Below are 23,702 nucleotides of genomic sequence, written 5' to 3'. Positions count from 1 at the left end.
GAGGACAGGGACTATCTTTTGTCTCTTTTTGTATCTGTAGTGCTTACCACAGTACATGGAACATAGTAGTTGATTGATAAATGTTTATTGATTGATTAATATTTAATTTTATTTATGCACAGGAATTGATTTTTTTTAACAAGTAAATTACTCCTCAAGGGAATTGGCTCCCTCCCCACCTGCCTCCACACTCCTCCCACCAAACTCTGTATATATCCTATATATGTATGCCCTTAGTCCTTTCTTCTGCATACAAAATTAGAAAGCTTTAGAAGTCTAGAAGAAATATGCCAGGGTTTTGAAACTAGTGAAACATCTTTTTTCCTTTCGAGGCATGGGTCTTTAGTGCATAGGCCTTCCCAGGTGTCCAGTCTGCAGAATTGGTACTATAGGTATTATCACCCCCCCATTTTACAAATGAGGAAACTGAGACTTCATGGTTTAAGAGCTTCACCCCTGGTCACACACACTTCTGAGAGGTAATTTGGACCCAGTGCTAAATCCGGATGCTAAATCTGGCATTCTTTCTTCTAGATTTCCCACGAAGGCTGATTTCTGCCAATTGCTGTCCTCCAGGCATTTATATATAGGACTTCATGGGCTGTGGCTTTGCAATTCATCCTTTGGTGCTCAGTGTTCTGAGGATGAACCTCTTGCTTCTGGCCTGGCCCACAATCAAAGCCTTTCCACTCTGATGGAGGATCTGTCTGTCCTTGGTCTCCTTTGTTAGAGCCTTTGAAGAGCCCAGGCTCATCTCCTCCCATTCCTATTAGGGCAGGGCTCTCATGGGGAAAGGCATAACAAAGAGAAACAAGTGGGGGATAGCCAAGCCCCCCATTATCATTTTCACCTTGTACAGAAGCAAGTGGTCTATTTTGTTGTGTCATTTTTCAGTTGTGTCAGACTCTTTGTAACCCCATTTGGGATTTTCTGGGCAGAGATCCTGGAGGGGTTTGCCATTTCCTTCTCCAGCTCATTTGACAGATGAGGAAATGGAGGCAAACAGGGTGAAGTGATTTGCCCAGGGTCACACAGCTAGTAAGTGTCTGAAGACACATTTGAACTCAGGAAGATGCGTCTTCCTGACTCTAAGGCTGGTTTTCTATCCACTGCACTACCTAGCTGAACTCTTACCAGTTTACATTTTACCTTCCCCAAATTTATTGGAACACATTTGGCATGTTAACCCTTTAATTAATAATTGGGATTTTCTGGTTGACTGAGAGCCAAGGAATGCTTGCGGTGAGGAAGCTCCAGTAATTGGACTTAAGGACCTACCTCAGGAATAATTATATACATCATTGATTGGGTTGACCCCATAATTAATTATGTTTAGAATTCTATCCTTTTATCAACCAACAATAGCCTCCCTTGGTCAGGGTCCAAGTGCTTTGCAAGAAGCTTCATAAAAATACAAAGTGAAAGTTGTTCTGATCACCTGAGTTCAGCAGATTAAACTAGAGGAGGAAAAGCCTTTCCCCAAACTGCATACAAAACCTAGAAACCTGTAGAAGTCTAGAAGAAATATGCCAGGTCTTTGAAACTAGTGAAACCTCTTTTGTCCTTTTGAGGCATGGGTCTTTAGAGCATAGGCCTTCCCAAGTGTTCAGCTAGGATTTCTGGGTTCACCATGATTTGGAAGTGACAGTCATCTTGGTTCACTTGGGTTATTACTGAAGTACATTGTGTGTCTGTTTTAATTGTTAGGTTCCCCCCCCCCCCAGTCCTAAGAAGGATCCTTTCTAAACAGAGCTCCAAGCAGCAGGGTATATCTCTTTGGGTTATTTTTTAGTTCAGTATATAGTTCATCTCTAAAAAGATGCCAAATATTGTCAATTCTTTCTCTACAGCATTTCTGGTATCTTTTGTCTGTTGTCTCTCCATTCAAAGGACCACCACCATAGTTCAGTTCCGGAATTCCTTCTCACCCGGTGTAGTGGCTTCCTAAGTGGTTTCCATGGATTGTCTTTCTCCTTCCCAATCCATCTTCTGCCACTACTACGAAAATCTATTTCCTCAGATGCAGGCCTGATTTAATTCAAGGATCTTCAGTGGTTTTCCACTGCTTGCAGGATAAAATACACACTCCTTAGTCTGGTGTTTAAGGCACTGTATGATGTATCTCTAGCAAATTTGTCCAGTCTTATTTTATGCTATTTATGGACCTGCCAAATTAGGATACTAGCTTTTTTCTGAACTGAAATCGCCATACTCCTTTCTCTCCCTGCATGCCATCATACAGAGTATAATCTCCTATACCTAAGATACACTCCCTGCACATCTCTGCCTCTCAGAATCCTTATCTTCCTTCAAGTTTTATACTAGATACCACCACTCTCATGATTCCTATTGATTCCCCCAGTTGTTGGTACTCTCTCCCAGTGGTGTTCTTTGTAACAGCATGATTTGTATACAGTTATGGTCCTGCGATAGAATAGCAGTTCCTTTTTTCTTTTGGTCTCTGCATCCCGGTGGCTACCACGTTGCCTTGCATTTAGTAGGTACAGTAAACATTGCTTGGATTAGATTACTCCTAGGTTCTGCCCTCTGGGACCAAGCAGGATAAATCTAATTCCTCTTTTATCCAGTAGACCTTTTACCCAACAACAGATACTCTTCATATGACATGATCTCAAGGGTCTTTACCATCTTGTTTGCCCTCCTCTGCTCCTTTTTTGACTTATTGATGTTATTGCTAAAATGTGACATATAAAACCAAATGAGATCTTTTAGATTTGGTCTGGGGGGCAGCTAGGTGGTGCAGTGGATAAAGCACCAGCCCTGGATTCAGGAGGACCTGAGTTCAAATCCAGCTTCAGACACTTGACACTTACTAGCTGTGTGATCCTGGGCAAGTCACTTAACCCTCATTGCCCTGCAAAAAAAAAAAAAGATAATGAGGAGATAGATTTGGTCTGACCAGAATTTTGTACATTGGGACCATTATCTCTTTATTTTTGGATACTTCTCATCTTTGGGCAGGTTCAGATTCTATATGCTTTTTGGGGTTATCATCACACTGTTGATAACATCTCACAACCTGTGTTGGAAGGCACTTAAGTGGCCATTTATTTGGATTTAGACAAGAGCAGTGACCCCTTCTGTGTGGACAATGAGCCTTTGCTTGAAGACATCTAGTGAGAGGAAATGTACTACCTCTCAAGGCAGCACTTTCCAGTCTTGTGTAGCTCTGATTGTTAGCAAGTTGTTTCACGCAATCAAGTCTAAATCTGCCTCTTCTCAACTTCTCTGCATTGCTCCCCGTGCTGGCTGTTGCAGTTGGGAAGAACAAGTCCATTCTTCCAAGTAAAAGCCTGTTGGTTACTTGACCAAAACTGTTGTGTCCTAAGTTCTTTCTGTTCTCTAGGATAAACATTCCTTATTCAATCTTCACAGGGCATGACCTGAAGACTTTACACCATCCTGATTGCCCCCCCTGAATTCAGTTTGATTCAGCAGGCACTTAGTGAGCATCTTGATGTGTTAGGCACTTTGATTTCCACTGGGGGTACCAAGACAAAAGCCCAGTGATCCCTTCTCTCTCTCCCTCATGTGCTTTCATCCTACCAGAATCCAAGGCTCCAAGATGAACAATCTAGATAATGGCTGACTCAGAACAAAGCCATGTCTCCCCCCCACCCCCCACCGTCCCACTCCCAGAAAGGAGAGGCAGGGGCTTTCCTACTGGCCACAGAAGGAGGGATGTCCCAACTGCCTGGATGTGGAGAGCGAGCATTTGCCACTGTGTCCCCAGAGAGACGCTGGGCCAGGGTTGAAGGCTGAGTCTTGCCTCCATCTGGTTGACCTTTCTGCTTAATTGGAAACAGGGATCATTCCCAGCTCAGAGGTGTCAGCAGTAAGTTCACCCACATGGAAAGAGAGGAGGGGTGGAAGGGCCTTAGTTATTGCTCCTGCAGGGTTCCTTCTTAAAATGGAATCTGATTACACTTGCAGGAAGCAGGAGAAAAGGGTATATACATTCAGAGCTGGAAGGATGTTTGTCGTTGCCCTTCTTAACTACTCTATTTCTATCAAGGGTACTACCATCGGTCTAGTCACCTAGATTCTCAACCTTGGAGTTATGTATTCCCCACTCTTTCTCATCTCACTTTTTAGATCAGTTGCCAAGCCTTGTTGATTCTTCCTCCGCAAATTATCTTGTATCCCTTCCCATCTCTCCATTCACATAGCCATTGCCTTAGCTCAGGCCCTCATCACATCTTCCCTGGACCTTTTTAATAGCTTCACCATTGGTTTCCTTGTCTCACCTAGCCCTTTCTAATCCTTCTTCTACAGTACTTCCCAAGAGATTTTCCTAAAGACCAGATCTGATCATGTCATTCTTCTGCTCAGTAAACTGCAGTGGCTCTCTGTTGCCTTTTAGGATCAAATGCAAACTCTTTTGTCATTTAAAGCCCTTCACAACCTGAAACCAACTTATCTTTCTGATCTTATTATACATAATTTCCTTGCTTATGGTCTAGACAAACTGGCTTGATTGCTATTGCTAAAACTTCACATTCCATCTTCAATCTCTGAGCCTTTGCCTAAGCTGTCCCCCGTGCCTGGAATTCACTTCTTTTTCACCTTTGCTTCTTCGGATCTCTATTTTCTGTCAAATTATGTTTTAAGTGCCTTCTCCTACCTAAGCCTTTTTCTGATTGCCTCAGATATTTGTCTCACCTCCCCCATTACCTTGTATTTAGGATGTTTATTTTTAGTGTTTACTTTCATATGTACATATTGTCTCTCCATATAAAATGTAATCTCTTTGAGCATAGGGGCTATATTTCATTTTTTGTCGTGGTAGTCCTAATGCTTAGCATTAGGCATTTAATGATGGCTTGCTGATTGATGGGTTCTGCTTTCTTTGCTCTGCAGGAGTAGAACGAAGTTTTCTCTTGTTTCTCAGAATTCCTTATGTTTATTGTTTCTTATAGCATGTTATTATTTTATTGCATTTATCTAACCCAAATTGCTTTTTAGTTTTCTCAGCTACTAATGTTCATTAGGGGATCCTTCCTCTAGTAGTTGCTATAATGAATACTGGATACTCTGCTTGTTTGCTTGGCTAGCTTTTTCCACTGATAGCCTTTTTAATCATTACCAAATAGATTTGCGGGGTGGGGCAGGACAATGAGGGTTAAGTGACTTCCCCAGGGTCACACAGCTATTAAGTGTCAAGTGTCTGAGGCCTGATTTGAACTCAGGTCCCCCTGAATCCAGGGCTGGTGCTTTATCCACTGCGCCACCTAGCTACCCCTACCAAATAGATTTGATGATTGTCTTGTAATATAGCTTGAGATGTGTATTACAGAAGGTAAGTTCCCAGTTATCTTTTAAATGAACTATGGTCTAGCCATTTTTCCCCCATCCTGTATATGTGAAATTTTTTTTTTGGATCCTAAGTGTAAGATTTAAGTATTATCCCTATTCGATTTCACTTCTCTGACTTTGGCCTAGCATTCTAGTTATTCCAGATCTTTTTGGATCATGACTATCAACTTTTCTTACCTGCAGATTTATAAAAATAATTTTTATTCTGGACTTGGACAGCATCTAAGAGAATGAACATTTGCAAACACATAATAAAGTAGAAAAAGAGGATTATTTGTGAAGTTGCAGGGCTCTCTTATGTACAACTTGTTTTTCTTTTTCAATGGATAATATTATCAACTTAAACTTTCAAAGCTGTCAACTTTGTGCTTCTCTCTGGCCTTCCTTCTGTTCTTTTTCTCTTCATTTTGTTTTGTTTTGTTTTGTTCGTTTGTTTTTTGCGGGGCAATGGGGGTTAAGTGACTTGCCCAGGGTCACACAGCTAGTAAGTGTTAAGTGTCTGAGGCCAGATTTGAACTCAGGTACTCCTGAATCCAGGGCCGGTGCTCTATCCACTGCGCCACCTAGCCGCCCCCTCTCTTCATTTTTTAAAGGTACTTTAGTGATCCTCTTTTGGGGGGAGAGGGGCTACACTATCTCCTCTTGTTCTCTACCACCACCATCACCTCCACTGTGAGAGAAAAACAAAAACCCAACAAAACTCTTGTGTCCTGAAATTTTGATAATCCTGCCATTTCTTCCTTTATTTAAGTCATTGGTAAAGATTTAAGTTAAACAGTACAGAGCTAAGGGCAGATCTTTAGGGCATAACATTGTAGACCTTACAAGGCAATATTGAATGATAAATGACTACACTTTGGATCCAGTCATTTACCCTTTTCCAAACGCACATATGTGTTTCATCATTTAGTCTACATCTTCTATTTTACCATAGCCTTCCTACTATTTTGGTAACCTTGCAAAAAAAAAAAAAAGCCAATAAGCCTAATTTCTCATAACATATTCTTGTTTGAGACCACTGGCATTGTTTCCAGGCCACAAACTTTGGCCTTAACTCTTTTTTGGCCGATCATGCGGTCTGGTCACAAGAAGGACTTGTTCAGCAAATGTCTGCCACCATTGCTAAAACAACAGTTTCTGTCTTGACGCTTATTGATGACTTAGGGCAATGTTAATGTGGGAAGATAGATATATTTACCTGTAGGAGTGTACCGTGTACAATTAGCAGTTTAGTACATATTGTTCAATGTTGGAGAAGTTCTGAAGAACTCATAACAGGATGTGGGAAGGATGTCGAGGTTGTACTTCCAAACATTACATTAGTTTTTTTTTTAGGTTACCTAAATAGATTTACTTTTAAATTTTTAGATGCATTTAGATCTCTCAGATCTTGGATCATGAAAGCTGCTACATATGGTCAGTATCAGGGTGGAAAAGATGTAACGTTGGAAATTGTACACTCAGAAGTGTTTTGTGCAATTATCTAAGAGTTTCCAGCCTTTATAATGGAAGCAATGAAATGAAGGACTAAGTGAGGGATCAGACAGTTTTCAGATTTTGGGGAAAAATAGATTTGTAAATAGCTTTTGTATTTTGTCATAAAAACACTCAGTGGGACAAAAATCAGGTAAGACCTGAATAACTGGAGGAATAGTCAGTGTTAGTGGATGTGTCAGATTAATATTGGAAAAAATGACTCCCCCAAACTTCTCCCCAAATAATTTATGTATTTAGTACAATCTGTTTGAAACACTAAAGGGATTCTTTATGGAACTAGATAAAATTATAACAAAATTTATATGGAAAAACAAGTGGGCAAGATTATTAATGATCACACTCAAGCAGAGTTGATGAAAGGAGCCTTGTAATGCCTAGACTTTAAAACATTATCAAAACTATGTAGTACTGGATGTATCCAAAAGCAAAATATGTCAGTGAAATGAAAGGGGTACACAAGACATCTACTATACAGTAGATTACTTGTATGACAAATCTTTATCTGATAAAAACTGAGGAAAGGATTCATTATACAAATTATACATATGTACTTGGGAAAATGAGTTGTCAATTTTCTTGGAAAGGGATTTAGACCATGACTTACAGTCTATGCCCTAGTGAATTCTAGCTGGATAAGAGACTTAGACATTTAGAAACAAACTCTAGGAAAAATGGAAAATAGAGTGAAGCATTTTTCAGTTGTGGAGGGGAAATAATTTTTTTTTCTATTCAGAAGATGGAAGGAATTGTTGGAGATAAGATAGATGTGCCTGACTACATTTTTTAAAAATCATGTACAACAACAAAAAAAAGTATAAAAGAAAAAGAAAAAATGAATTGGGAAAATATGGCACATCTGACAAATGAAATACAAAAAGTCTAAAATATATAAGGAACTATTTAAAAATTCATAGTGATAACTTTTAGTTCACAGTGGATAAAATAGTAAAAGGATTGAACCTGTAAGTTTTCAAATGAGGAAACAAATGATTGATAATCACTTAAAAATACTCAACTTCATTAATAATCAAAGTGATTCCAGTTAGATCAACTTTGGGGTATCATCTCATGTTCCTCAAATTGGCCTAAAATATTAACAGCAATAAAACAAAAACAAAATAAAATAAAAATAATGCTAGTGAAGTTGGGGAAGAACAAGTCTACTTATTCATTTCTGATAGAATTGCAAACCTAGCAGTTTTAAGAATAATCTGGTACGGTGAAAGTTACCAAAACAATCATACCATTGACCTTCCGTTGATGGTAATATGCCCTGACTGTGTTGCCCAAAACAATAAAAAAAGTGCTTTTAAAGTGTTTTCATAGTAATGTTATATGTAACAACCAAAATATCTTCCGAAAAACTGGAAACTAGCTAGCCATTCAACAAAAGGGGAGTGGTTATATAAATTGTGGTGCCCTCATGTAATGGAATGGAATCCTATATTGGAATTATGAACAATAAGCATAAGAAATTTGGGAGGACCTTAATAAAATAATGCCAGTGAAATGCCAAGTGGAAAAAAACAAATAAAACATAAGAATGAAACATACAGTAACTCTATGACCATATCAGAGGAAGAGTGGATGAGACGAGATGGACAAAGAATTCCGATGAGGGCATATTGAAAAATTGTTGGCATACTTGTTACGTGGAAGTGAATTAATTTGAATAAAAATAATTTCTAAGCAAATGCTATTGGGTTTTTTTGTTTGTTTTTTTTGGTGAGGCAGTTAGAGTTAAGTGAGTTGCCCAAGGTCACACAGCTAGTAAGTGTCAAGTGTCTGAAGTCGGATTTGAACTCAGATTCTCCTGAATCCAGGGCCAGTGCTAAATGCTATTGTTTTAAAATTGATTTTCAGCAGTAAGTTTCTTAGAAAAATGAAAACAAAATCTTCTGTGGAGAATTATTCTTGTGGAACAGTTATCTGTATCATTCAGTTGGCAGCTCCATTGGTGGGCCAAATTGTTGCTAGATTATTAATAATATTTAATTTAACAGTTAATAAATAATCATTTAAGGTAAGCTTGTAGTGTTATTTCTTTTACTCATTATAATACCATGGGGTTTTTTTCCTAATCAGCTTGACTTGGTGAGCTTGCAAAATTCCAGAACCACAGTAAGGATGAATGTTAAAATCAAAAATTAATAGATTAAAATTACTTTTGTCAGATTTCTTTAGCTATTCAGTTGGAAAATGTCATTGGTTGCCTTTATTCTAGAACTTATGGACATAAATGATTTCATAAGTCATAAAGTTTATCTAAGTTGTCCTAAAAGGGGATTGGCATAATTTACCTTATTTAGATTAAACTGTCTTTCATTAAAACTTTGAAGCTTAAAAATTCTTAGAAATTATTGTGGGCAACCATCGACTTTAGAGCCATTTACATGTATATATTGCATTCATTACCTTATAAAGATCAACTTATTACTTTTAATATTCAACTATTGTTTGCATCTATCATAATATACCACATAAGTAATGGTGGCTGATGGTTCTGAAGTGGCCCATTATAAAATACTAAGTGCAACCTCTTTTGATTTATAAACACTGTCCGAGCGTCACCATCAACAGCAGCTAATCTTATTCAAAATAGTCACTTCATTGCTGGGTTGCCATAAATTCCTGTAGACAGATTTTAAACTAAAGTTAGCTTCTGCCAAATTGTAATTGACGGAGCTCTATTTCTGTGTGCCAGCTATCTGTCTCAATAACTGTAAAATCTGTGGTTCTTTTCAAAGAGCTACATTTACTGGAGATATTAATGAGCTGTTGACATGTGAAATTTCAAGGATAGATGCTAAATGATTTAGAAAAGTACTTTGCAATTCAAAATGGAGAGATTGGCATTAAGTTTCAACTTGAAGTTACTAAAAAGAAGATACAGGAAGACCAAAAGTTTATATTCTTGTGAACTTAGTGCTATTATTCTCACAGTAATTGTTCATACTCTCAGTCTAAGTTTTTTTTCCTTAAAATTTTGTTACAGGGTTTGGTGTTTTTTTGTTTTTGTTTTTGTTTTTTTTTTAGGGGCGGGTTCCTGTTAATTTTCAAATTGTGCGACTGGGCTCAAGAGAAAATTAACTAGTTTTTAGCATGAGTCAGACTATTGCATTGGGGTTTTTTTGGTTTTTTGTTTTTTTTTTTTGGTGAGGCAATTGGGGTTAAGTGACTTGCCCAGGGTCACACAGCTAGTAAGTGTTAAGTGTCTGAGGCCAGATTTGAACTCAGGTCCTTCTGAATCCAGAGCCGGTGCTTTATCTACTGTACCACCTAGCTGCCCCTATTGCATTGGTTTTAAGAGGAGTCACTTAAATTCATTTTTCTTTGTCTCCTTAGTAAAAAAAGATACACAATATTTGGCTCTTTAAAGCTCATTATATTACATATATTGAATAAATGTACACTTTGCGCACAAATGAATCTTTGTGATTGCAGTAGCAGTGAGTGGGGTGAGTCAGCTGCCTGGGCCTTCTTTTACTAATTGCATCAACAAATGCTTATTTTGCAAAATTTTTCATGAAGATCCTATATCCTTTACACATAGTAAAACAATTTGAACATTATTTTAAAATAGATATTTTAATTGTTTTCCCTGAAATTTCCAAACCAGGATCAGCACCCCAATGCTTGTAATTTCTTTCTATTCTAGTTTTAGATTAAGTAAATATATGAGAAAAAAGGGGAAGGGAATTTCTTGACTTGACAATTTCTTGTTTTGCCATTCCATCATCATCAGGTGCTTGATTTGAGGTTTATTTACTCTTTTTGTGTTGTTGTGAAAGAAGATTTGGTCCTTGGGGGAATGCCTTTTTTTGTTTGTTGGTTGGTTTGTTGATGATTTTTTTGGCGGAGGCCCCACAGAGCTTGCAAAGGAAAAGGCTAGATATATGAAAAGAGAATGCCTTGAAATATTTGAGAATTCAGTTCTGCAGAACTTTTTATGTGTTTGCTTTCTGCAGTGTAGCCATGCTGGGCTCTTGGGACAAATCCAGTACCTGTCCTGAAAGAGCTGACAGATCAGTCCATCAACAAGTATTTACTAATTTTTAGTAATTTCTAAATTTTGCTACTGTGTGCCAGGCTGTGGGAATACAGGTACTGTACAGAGAATGAAATAGTCTCTACTTAGAAGAAACATATATTTCATGTAAGGAGGCTATCTCATGGAGCAGAGAACAGGTCATATTGCTTGGCCTTTAAGACAAATAGATGAAAATCCAACTGAGGATCTACTGCTGCTTGACTAATATCCATTCACTCACCTACTTATAGTGTTGGAGTCAATGCGTAAGGGCCAGGTTAGTCTTATGGAATGGTTGGATTCTCCTCCAACAGGTCCTGAAAGTAGGGAGGTCTTTGTGTAACCCTAGCATCTGGTATCCCAGGCTGCTGCCATTCCTTTCTCAGAAGCTGCTCTGCCTCTCGGGGAGCCTGGGTGGAAAGCTGACCTCCAGGTGAGGAGGGAGACCTCCAGAAGTTTAGAGTCTTTGTGTTTTCCACTTTAGTTCCATTGAGGAGCAGTGATGAAAGAAAGTTCCCTTTCCTAACTTCTCTGCCCATTTCCCCTAGGATCAGATAAGGTAGGTTATTAGTAAGTGTGAATCTGAGGAGAAAGCTGAGGCTAACCAAACTGGTTTGTTAACAAGGAACATCCTGAGCCCACTAGTGAGTGCGCACACTTCATGCCAGCTGTGGGCCGAATCGTGATTCTTGTTAATGTGCAGAGTACATTGAGCTCAGTGCTAACTGATAAATGGATACTAGGAGTAATGCCAAACAATTATTGTCCTATTGCTCCAATATACCAGAAGATAATTGCATATTCACTTTCAAACACAAGACGGGCAATAAAACCTGTGTTATGTCAGGTTCTCGAAATGAAGAGTCACTCCAACATTAGAAGTTATAAAGTTATTACTCCCATGGTCATTATTTACATGAATTAGGGTAGAAAAGAGAGTCTAGACTTCATATTATCTCTGGTTTGTAAATAGTCTCACCAGGCCCTCAAAAGAGTAAGTGAGGAGTTAGGATTTGTGTTTACTGCCCTTGTTAGAATGTTAGTCCCCAAACTTTTTGGATCATGTACTCATCAGTAAAAAATATTTTGAGCATGCACCTTAATATGCCTGTTTACTTAGTTATAAATTATACATATGTTCTATGTTTTTGGGTTTTTTTTGGTGAGGTAATTGGGGTTAAGTGACTTGCCCAGGGTCACACAGCTAGTAAGTGTTAAGTGTCTGAGACCCGATTTGAACTCAGGTCCTCCTGAATCCAGGGCCGGTGCTCTATCCACTGCGCCACCTAGCTGCCCCCATATGTTCTATTGCACTAATAATTATGTACATTAAACAAATAACAGGGATATATAAAAATGCCATCATATTTGATCTTAGAGTCAATAGGAACCCACTGGAGTTTATCAAGAAGGAAAGTGAATCAGTTAGATCTCTTCTTTAGGAAAAGATGGATTGGAGATGGAGAGGTTGGAGGAAGGAAGCCCAATTAAGAGGCTACTGTAATAGTCCAGGCTAGAGGCAATGCAGGCCTGAATGAAGGAGGTAGCTGTGTGAGCTGAGAGAAGATGTTGTAGAGGATCAACAATAAGGTTTGGCAAATGTTTGGCTGTTCAGGGTGAGGAAGAGTGAGGAGTTGAAGATTCTGCAAGCTTTTCTTCACTGGCCACTGCCTAAAGCACAGAGCCTGCTCTGAAGGGGATTTGTCAGACAGAGACCATATCTGTCAAGGGAAGAAAAAGAGGAGGAGAGGGGCAGAGAATTTTTCCATTGCCACATGTTGCTAAGGGTGCCAATGTAGTCTTATCATTGCCCTGAGGGGCCAAATAGCTGGCTCAGGAGGGAGACTAGGAATTTGAATGGTGAAAGGAGCTAGCTGAGTTGATTGGGGGGGGGGAGGGGGAAGGGGGGGGGTAAGTATGGTTGGGTTGGAGACAAGTCCCTCGACTGGCTGTTCCAGGAAGGGTGAGATGCAATCTGTCTTCCTACCCTATTGATCACATGCCCCTTGGGGCCAGGCCATGGCTTCTACTTTGAAGATCACTGGTCTAGAACTCAAACTTTCTAGTGTCTGAGCTGTTGCCAGTGCATGAATTAGTTAATTAGGGCTGTAGGTGTTGCCACATCAATCCTAAGTTTAGCTAGGTGACTGTTTCCCAGTGAAGTCAACCCTCTCAAGAACTGGAGGAAGACAGAATCCTGTAGCACAGGCATGATAGTAAATTTGAAAAAAGCTGTTTCTGCCCCTTACTAGCAGTGACCTTTGTAAGCTGTTTCGTCTCGGAGGGGCCTCAATTTGATCTTAGCAAAGTGGGATAATTTTTGTCTCTGCCTACTTTCCACCGTCCCTGGGAGAATCAAATCAAATGGAAGTGCTTAATTAGCATGAATTTACATTGTGGAAATGTTGTTTACTTATCTGTATATTTGCTATTTCCCCCCATTATAATATAAGCTCCTTGGGCCTCTTTGCTTCATGTCTTCTGTGCCTTGAGCTGTGGCATTGCACACAGTAGACCCAAGTAAATAAATGTTTGTCCATCAGCCTGTTCAACTGCTTGAAATGTCTAAGGTGGTATTATTAGTAAGTAATGTTTCTCTGGGGAAGATGGTAGCAGGCTAGGTGACTGTGACAGAGCCAGGCTCTGGGGATGGATGATGGTCACTTTTTACTCAGCAAGCTAAGCTGGACTCCCTGCAGTGCTCTGCCTGGAAAAGTTTTTAACCCCTGGATATTGAAGTCATTAAAGCATTTCTCATGTGAATACCCTCAAGAATGTCAGTAGTTCTTTCATTGGGATTCTTGGTCTTATGAACAGGAATTACTTCCATTTGCACTAGGTAGTTCCTTAAGGGAATATGCTAAAAATCTATAAAGATAAGACTTTCCCACAAGGTTCAGCATCAGATTGTAATTAGGAGACACAGTGTAAAAGAAGGCAGTTAGGAGTTAATGAACGTTGGTCACATTTAATAAAAATGGTGCCCAGACTCTTCAGACAGTTTCTTTCCCCTGTTTACCTTTCAATAATATATTTTCCCATTCCTAGGTAGTATCATATGGGCTGCTATTTTTAAATGAGAAAAATATGTAAAGGAAGAGTTTGAAAGTTTTTTCTTGATATTGCTTTCATTTTTCCATGGCTTTACCCGGTTTAATGGAATCAGCTTTGTAACTCATCTCCTTACTCTGTCTTAGGGGAGGAAATGGGTGGTCCCCAAGTGGTCCCATTGTAAGATTAGAAAAACAAAATCCTTTTTTTTCCCTCCAGTTATAAAGTGTGGATTCTACTCAACAAGGAAGCCAGAGACATTTCAATTGTGTAATGGCAAAAGGTTTTCTGCTGTAGAAAATGAAAGTGCCCAACGATGTGTTGTTGATAATTTCAGGAGGAGATTTTTTTAGGAGCGAAAAATGAGATAGCTTAGAACAGCCTAGAATGGTTCATGAACTGGCTATGATCGGCGAGTAGATGTCCTACAGTGTATTGCAGAGAGCCCACAGTGCTTGCAATGGAGGCTCTCTCCAGCTATTTCCTAGTAATGATGACAAACTCCATCCCTCATCATGAGCAGCTTCTTTCTCGAGTTGAAGTGAGGAGGCAGTTGTGACACAAAATTGGCAGGAAGTTTCTCATACCCTTTTTGCTTTTTTCATGAAGTCAGGAAATTCTCACTTTGTCCTTAAAATAAATTGCGTATATATGTTTAAAATCAGTAACCTAACCTTTTTGAGAAGTTTTATAGCAGTCCCAAAGCCAGAGGAAATCACATTTTAGCAACGGAATTTTAATATCATATATCCAAGATAGTCCTATAAGTTTAGGCAAAATTTAAAAGCAATTTTTTTCCTTTTTCCCATGTGATCCAGGCTGGCTTTAATGTTAAATATTCCATCTGCAGTTTTTGTCTTAGCAGATATTGGAATGACCTGAAAAATATCTTAAATCTCATTTTTAATCATGGAGATACGCAAATTTTGTTGAAATCATTTTAGTCTTCCATAGCTGGTGTACTGGTATTATGTTGCCCTCATTTGTCAGAGAGACTAGACCAATGAAACCCATCCTTCACCTTTTACATGCATAATTAGATGAGATCACCAGATGGTGATGTTAAAAGCACATCAACAGGAAAAGTTAAAAATGAGACATGGGTAGAAAAATATTAGAACCCAATTATCTCTGTGAAAAGTCCTATGACTGAATATCAGGGGAGAGTAGGAGAATAGATTTTGACCAAATGCTGACTTGGTCATTTCTTTCAGAAGGAGTGTGGTTGTCTGTCTTGGCCTTATACTGAGAGCTGGCCTTGAAGTCAAAAAGACCTAGGTTCAAGATGGCCTTTGACACATACTGGCTGTGTGACCCTGGGCAAGTCCCTTAACTTCAAAGTAGTGCTCTAGGCCAGTGGTGTCAAACTCAATCAGAAACAGATCCCGGGGGCTGCAGATTGATTTAGAAAACCACAACTTAACATTATCTATGTTTTATTGTATTTTTATTCATCTATTTATCTGTTATTTCTATATTTCTTATATATTATATATTTAATATATCTATGTATTTCTATTTCTATTTTTTAAATTTATCTAACATTTTCCAATTACATTTTAATCTGGTTCTGGCAGCACTATGGGAGTTTGCAGGAGGGCACTCTTTGTCTTGGAATTGACTCCTCTGCTGGTGAATTGCAGAGAAAATATTGATCTGCATTAGTGAAAGGAATGGCCTTACCTGGGAATTCCCTATACCAGTGAAATTAGAGGTTCATTCTCTGTCCCTATCCATTTCTTTCATCTTTTGAAGAGTTGATGGGTAGTCTATAGATCACTAGAACTGGGACAAAGGAGGAAATCAGCCCAGCATTTGGGGCAGAGTTTGAACTGGAGCAATCGAGTGATTCCCATGGTCTTTCCAAACTTTGGTAAATTGAAGAAAGTTACCTTGGAAATTCATATGCAAGTCGAGATTTTAGAATTTTTGCTAGCTGTCCTGGGGCCATTTCCACTTTCATCATGAATCTTTGCGACATTAGCCAAAAGCATTTGCTTCCGACAAAAAGAGAGCTGAAGGACTCATGTGACTGACTTTAGTGTCTTTGTTTTAGACTAAATCTTTTTGAATTTAAGTCAGCGGCCTGTTTGCCAAGTTTCTCTGGTATAATGTAGAGCTTGGTGGTTTGTGGTCCTTAGGGGAGGGAAGGAAGCCCCAGTATCCTTGTGTGCTGCCCCCCCTCCTTCTTTCCCCCAGCTGATCTCTAACCTAAGGGATCAAAGACTCCAAGTTCCTCAAATTCCAGACTTTTAGCTGAGCCTGGGGATGTGTGCAATTGCTGCGCGAGCTGGAATTCTCAAGAAAGATGCCAGGAAGTGCTCTTGGGGGTTCTGGGCAACACGTTGTACATTAAGCAGAAGGAACCTCAGGGCAAAACACGAAGAGCTGAGTGATTTGAATGAATTGTCCTCAAGCCCACCAAAGGATGCTTTGGGAGAGTAGGAAAAAATAATCGAGGAAGTCAAGCCCTGTTGAGGAGCAGGGCAGCCCAGTATTTTTTCATCCACTTTCTCCTGACCCCATTCTCTGGTGCAGTCATAGCATCAGCTTGTTTCTATACAGTCCAGGCTACTGGAAGGGGGAAATTATGTAGAGATAGACCTGACAAGAGACAGGTTGGGGAGGGGCAGGGGGGATGGGAGGGAGAGGTACAGCTCTGGGAGTAAGAGCTGAAACATTGAAAAATAATTTCTTTGGATCCGTGGCTATTCACTTTATGACATGGATGGTGCCAGGGTTCTGGCCTCCATCTCAGAGAAGCTCACCACTGGAAGAAACCAGGGCTGTAGTGCAAAGAGAATTCTAGTCACAAGACCTAGGTTTGAATGTTCCCTCTGCTACTTAATGGCTGTGTGATCTTAGGCAAGTCCCTTGGCCTCTCTGGTCCTCAGTTTCTTTATCTGTAAAAAGAAAACTCCTTGATATCTCCTGCAGCCCTAATCCTATGATTCATTAAGCATAGATTATCTAAACCCTTGGCCCCATCTGTATCTTGGGTCTGTGCTGCACAATCCACATAACCTCGAGTTTCACAGGTTTGTCAGTGGCTTTAACAAGCCATTAAATGGGGCTCTCAGGAAGCAAAGGGCTTCAAAAGGAGTTTCTAAAGCCTAGTGGACTTGGTGGCGCCTCCTGCACTCACAGCTGTTTTATTTATTGAGATGAGTAAATTGCTTTGAGCATTTCCTGATGTTTTCTTCCTTTTCATTCTTGTTGGTCTTATTTCTGTTGCAGAAGAAACTATTATGGAGGAAACTGGGCCAGTTTCAGCTTTTCAGGATTATTGTCCTGGATAAAGGAGTATCAGGTAAAGTTCTACTGTGCTTTTCATTAGCATGATATTCGTGACAGGCCATGGTTCTTAACTATTACTGTGGGGTTCATTCACCTTGTTGGTTTTCATTGTACTAAATGCTCAGTGTATTCCATTGAGTTATATTCCAGAGTTGCTCCGGTTCTTTTTTTCCAGCTGCCCTCCCTTTACATAAACACTAAAGTCAGTCACATGAGTCCTTCAGCTCTCTTTTTGTCGGAAGCAAATGCTTTTGGCTAATGTCGCAAAGATTCATGATGAAAGTGGAAATGGCCCCAGGACAGCTAGCAAAAATTCTAAAATCTCGACTTGCATATGAATTTCCAAGGTAACTTTCTTCAATTTATCAAAGTTTGGAAAGACCATGCCCTATAGTGAACTCCTCTAAAAATGAGGCCCATCTTCCCACTTGCTTCAAGTGTCAAGTTGAAATTACTTGGGGAAGGGAATCCTTCAGGAGTTTGAATTGAAAGCTTTGCTGAGGAAGGAAGAGATTCATGACATGTTGAGTGTTCCCATTGGAAGAAGGCTTTTGAAGCAGTCTTAGAACTTGAAAGTTCTAGTTTGACTCTGGAATTTCAGCTTTCTTGACATATTTGCCCCAACTCCCTAGACCATCAGTATTTTTCTTGTGTCTGCGGAATCCCATTACTCCACACTCAGACTTCTACTGTAATCATCAAATGATATAATAGCTTAGAAATAATAATATAATATAATATAATCATCAAAGCCTCTGACTTTTTGTGTGAGTTTGTAGTATGTGATAGGTTGTAATGGCATACTTCACTAGGTGTGGCTGCCATCTGACATAGGATTAACGTTGCACTGAAGTAAAACTCAGAAGATGGGTTCAACCACGTTGAGGGTAACCCATAGGCCTCAAACTGGTAGGTGAGCTGGAATGTCTACCTCAAGCATGTGAAGACTCCCCTCTGTGGAATGGGTAGATGAGAATGCCCCAGGCCGTTCTCAGGTTCAAGGCTTCAGACTATATAATATGAATTAGTTCCCTGCTTTATCAATTCTGTAATTTAGCATTCTGCAAAAAAAAAAAATCTTTGCATTAGAAACTATTGATTTAACAGGTTTCAATTTTGAAAGTTTTGTTTTAATTTAGGGAATCTTATCCATTATTCCAAAATGCTAATTCACGCAGATTCATCAATGATGGACCATTCAGTCAGTGCTTCTCTGTTGTTTATGAAGTATTATATTTAAATACTAGGTCCTTAAGAATATATGATGTTTTGGAACTTTTTCTGGGAAAATTCATTTATCAGGTGTATTACTTGTTTCTGTATGGGTTAACCTTTAGATTATAAAATAATCTGAAATTAGGTAATATAGTACTTTATATACTCAGATACTATCTCTGACATTTGTGCTTTTCAAAATACTTTCTCCTGGTATGTCATTTAATCTATCACATAACCAGTATTCAAAAGTCCAAATTTAGAGATAATTTCTAGTTTCTCAAACTGTATTAAAATTTAGTACTGTTGTTTGTTTTTTCTTCTGTTTTCATCCTAGACTATTTCTGTGCACACACACACAGTATGTATGTGTGTGTGTGTGTGTGTGTGTGTGTATATATATATGTATATATATATATACACACACACACATATACACACTGTATATATCTCCCCCAATTAAATTGGCTACACCTGTCATGTATAAACATTTCCAAGCCAGTGTTTGTTGAATTTGAATGTATTATTTGCTTACCTATTCACTGTAATTAAGAACAGATGTATATGGATAGTTGTCAGTGATGGACTTATGTCAGTTCAAATAAATTGGATCACTTCTGTCAGCAGATTCTAACTTTCATAAGGTCTTTGAATATGTCAGAACTTAATTTTTTCTGAATTCAGCTTTAGTGAGTGTGTGTGTGTGTGTCCTGTGATATGCTTCTAAGAAGTAATGGGACTGGGTGCTTACTTCCAGAAATTGAGAAACTTGAAATTAAAAAGCAATTGCTTCTATGAGTTCAGGTTTGGTTTGCTCCATTTGAATGAAAATTAATCTGAATCCTTCATCTGTGTATTGTTTAGGAGGAGAGTGATGGGGAAGAGTGGGCAGCATGGCAAGAGCTGATACTGGAAACAGAAGAAGGCGTTGCTCTTCGTAAGAAAGACCAGACCATCCAACATATAGAAGTCATTTGTTATGCCAGGTATGAGCAGTAATTGAAAGATAGGCATTCCTTAATCTTTTGTTCTAAAGGGAAGGCCATGATTGTTATTTGAACTTGAATCATTTTTCTCCCTCTTTCTTTTGTACAAAAGAACCAAGAATCATACATTTCTCTGCAAAGGTTTATGTTTAACATCATAGAATAATGGAATCTCTGAGTTGGAAAGGGACCTCAGAGGTCATCTTCTCCAACCTGCCTTGACCAGAGCCCAAATGCCTTCCACAGGTCCCTGGGAAAATGTTCACTCAATTGTCCCTTGAGGACCTCCAGTGATAGGCAAAGCCATATTCCCCAAAGTGGCCTTTTCCACTTTGGGAGAGCTTTAAATTATTCAAGATTTTCCTTGTATTGACCGAAATCACTTTCTTGGCCATTCTTACTCTTTGCAGTGTTCAGGGGCCAAGTAGCACAAATCTCCTCCTGTTCTCATATAAACCACTCTTCTATACTAAGACAATTACCATCCCTCTCTTCTCTGTGCCCGGCCAAGCAGGTTGAAAGGGCTTCAGGTGCAGGCATAGCAATGGACCAAATGACCAGCCAGCTTTCAAGTGAGGTGACTGATTTTTGGCCATAGCAATTGGGGACACTCTTGGAGAGTGGCTAGAGGGTGTGACCCCAGATCAGTCACTTAGTCTCTCTAAGCCTCAGGTTCCTCATCTGTAAGATGGGGCGATGAAAACAGCTCTCTCACAGAGTGGGTAATGTATGGAAAGGCACTTTGGCAAAGTGCTCCCAGCGCATCTGAAGTGCTGTATAAATTGTAAGCTGCTCTTCATGTTCTAATTCCTCTTCTTCTTCCTCCTCTTCCCCCTTCTTCTTCCCACCTTTCCTCCTCCATTTTAAGAGGAACATCCAGGCATATCCTTGAGGTAGGGATACAGACAGCTTTACTATTTAATTGCTCCAAAACAAGGATTTGAGTGAGTAACTAAGTTTTGCAGGTGACACATTAGTTGATGGCTGAATCAGCTAAGTATGTAGCATATACTTGAGTGCATCCACTTACATTATTGTAGCCCTCCACTGTCCAGGTCATCAGACTGTAGGGACTTTAACAAATGGCACTTCCCACTAGGGCTATGTTAGGCTATTAATAGTGCTAATTCTGAGAGCAGCTGCTTCCGTTTCTCTGTACCTGTGAACAATTTGTGGGGTCCATGAATTCCTTCACTGATTTGTGAGGCCCTGCTAGTGTTGTGTAACTGAAAAGTTCTTTTCAGCCTTTTTGTATCTTAAGGACACAGCTAATTTCCTATGTAGTTTCTCCAAAAGCATGTCCTTCTAAGTAAGTGTCTAATACAGGTTTGAATTTATAGTGAACTGCATACCTTTCAGCACCAGAAGGTACAAACAGCCTAAGAGCATTCAAGGCCTGGGCAAGCTTTTAGCCAGTGATTCTGACTCTGACGCATTATGCTTTAATAACTAAGAAGTAATATCCAACAATGCTGTGGGGAGGGGGGAGGAGGGAGAGGGAAGGAGAGAGAGAAAAGGAGAGGGAGAGAAAAACAGAATGTGAGGCAGCTTTCCTATATAATGCTATTAAATATCACTTCTTGCTGTGTGATGATTTTATTTATTTATTTATTTATTTATTTAATGTATAAGGTATTTTATTTTTTCCGTTACATGTAAAGATAGTTCTCAACTTTTGTTTATACAAGCTTTACAATTTCAGATTTTTCTCCCTCCCTCTCCTCCCTCCCCCCTCCCCTAGACAGCAGGTAATCTGATATAGGTTATATCTATATATCTATATAAATATACATATAGATATAGATATATTGTGTGATGATTTTAGCCTAGTGGACACTAAAGGACTTCTTGGCTGGCACGTGGACAAATGGTTAGCCTTATTCTGCTCTGCCCCCAATGGTACATCTAGAAGCAATGGGTAGAATTTGCAGAAAGGCAGAAAAATGACTGTTTTTTTAAAAAATCCATCTATTACTGCCTTTTTTCTTTTTTGAAGTCATTTGCTGTCTTCTGTCCCATTCTGTCCGTATTTAGGTTTTTGCTAAGGACAGAGTTGGCATAATTGAGAGGTACCCCAGAGTGGCCTGGAAAGCCTCAGGAGGGGATGGATTCTCCCTCACCAGAGATCTTTAAGCTTAGGTCAGCTTATACTTTGTTGGGTATGTTACAGACAAATATTCCTGTTGATTTCTCATCCACCTCTGAAATATTTTGATCGCAAATGTGGCTTTGGAGTCACTTACCACAGTTGTGAAGAGCTGAAGCAACCCATCCAGACTATGACATAAGAAAATAGCATAAAGCCTAGAAAGGGATATTATTTTTAAACCCCTGGCTTCTTGATATTCCTTTTGGAAGTTCCCAAAGTAGACAAGCAATTTCAGCAGAAACCGAAGAGGACTCTGGAGAATTGTCTTTATCTCAATACTAAATGACCTCAAATAAAAACCTACATGAAGGCAATATAAGAGCTACAGAAGCACAGCAGTCTGAGGCTCAACACAGCAACTGAGGATCATAATGGAGCTCTGGAGCATAAAAGCAAGGTTAAGTCGTTTTCAAAATAGTTTGTCTGAGCAGGCAGGGAAGGCAGTGTGTAGTATTTTAAGAGAGATCTTTATAAAAAATGAAGTAAGTCATTTTCAGCCTTTTGAAGTTAGCTTAAACTATCAATCACTAAGCATTTATTAAGCACCTCCTATGTGCCAGGCACTGTGGTTGCAAAGAAAAGAAACAAAATAGTCTCTACTTGCCTTGCTTCTATTTTTAACAAGAAAACAAAGACATTAAAGGTATCCTCTGAATCTCGGTTCTTTGGAAGGCTCATTCACGTGGAACAATACCTCCACTTCCCCCAGAATTAATCATTTAGTTATTGAATGCACATTATATGCTAGGCTCTGGAGATATCACTGTATTATCAGAATGGGTGAACTCATTTGTAATTTTGTGCTGGTCACAAGGCCAAAATCTAGGGCTTGTTCAGAACATGCGTCTATTAGCAACACCCAGACCCCATTCCCTAAAGAACACGCCATGCACCAACCCTAGACAGCAACCAAATGTTTACCATTGGGTTTTTTGGGGAACTGGATAAAACTGTTGATAAATGCCTATCCATCACCCCTGTTGGCCACAGAACTACAAGACATGGTGAGGAAATCAATCGTGGCCTTTTCTAATATGAATGTAAACTACTCTTGGATTAACACTCTATCCCCTATAAAAATTGTGTAATGTACGGTATTAGTGAAGGGTCTGTCCTTTTCAATCTTAATGTTAACACTTATTTTGTTCTTTTAAAATAAGCAAAACTAAAGTCCTATTAAATGATCTCGTATTTAGTCAAATCTGTTGTGGCAAACTCCGCAGGACTTCCTCACTGCCTTTGTAGCAGAATTCTGTCATCCTGCTCATTAAATAAGCAGACTTCTCAGCGCTTACTTACCCCCCCCCCCCCAGTCCAATATAAACTTCCCTGTTTGGCTTTTTAAACTCTTTCCAAGCTGGCCCTTTCCTGCCTTCCTAGCCTCCTTCTTTCTACTCTACTCCTGTCCCCGAGTACGCAGTGTGATCCAGCTAGACTGGCATAATCGCTGTTCTTTCTAAATCCCAATCCATTGACAGTCTCCTTCTGTTTGTACTGGTTGTTCCCTAGGCCTGGAATGTTCTTTCTTCTCACCTCTGCCTCTTGGATCCCTTGGTTTCCTTCAAGACAATTCAAATTCTGGCTTCTATAGAGGGCCTCTCCTTGTGGCTCTAGCTACTAGTACCTTCCCCTCTGAGATTCCCTTCCATCTAGTCTGTCTCTATCTTGTAAGTACTAGTTATTTACATATTGTCTTCCCCCATTAGAATGTGAGCACTTAGCCCAATGCCCGGAACATAGGAAATGCTTAGTAGTTGCTTTTTGACTGACTGGGGCCTGAAATTTTTGCTGTAGAAAGATGCTTATTGAATTAATGCTGGTTGAAAGTCATCTTGACTTCTTGCATTTGGAGAATTATCAGTACCATAGGAGCAATCCTGCCTAGTGACTAAAAAGTTGCCTGGGGGAAAGTGGGTGCTGAAAGAAGCATTCTGGGTCCTTCAAGCCAATCGAATTTGGTTTTGAAGAGGTGAGTCAAGTGCCACGTATAGTGTGCACAGTTAGTTCTCCATTGGATCTAAGCCAGTCCTCTGGTCTTTATTTTCACTTCTATGATTGTGAGCCCCTACACCCATTTGCACTGTGTCTTGGGGGTGGGACTAAGCTGTTGCTCTATATGACAAAATGCATAAAAATTAGT

At 39.4% G+C, this 23,702-nt stretch overlaps 1 protein-coding gene across 1 annotated transcript in view; it reads left to right on the top strand.

Annotated features, from left to right (window-relative positions):
• The window catches only part of CHM (CHM Rab escort protein), a 189,018-nt gene that overhangs the window by 29,346 nt on the left and 135,970 nt on the right, over positions 1–23,702 (top strand). The window contains exons 3-4 of the mRNA XM_043974533.1: positions 17,153–17,225; positions 19,292–19,413. Coding sequence (XP_043830468.1) covers positions 17,153–17,225; positions 19,292–19,413 — 195 coding nt within the window. The remainder of the gene's footprint in view (positions 1–17,152; positions 17,226–19,291; positions 19,414–23,702) is intronic.

The sequence above is a fragment of the Dromiciops gliroides genome, chromosome X (assembly GCF_019393635.1).
Source record: "Dromiciops gliroides isolate mDroGli1 chromosome X, mDroGli1.pri, whole genome shotgun sequence".
Classification (NCBI taxonomy): Eukaryota; Metazoa; Chordata; class Mammalia; order Microbiotheria; family Microbiotheriidae; genus Dromiciops; species Dromiciops gliroides.
The sequence above is the reverse complement of the archived record's forward strand: the minus strand, read 5'-3'. Positions and strand labels throughout refer to the sequence as shown.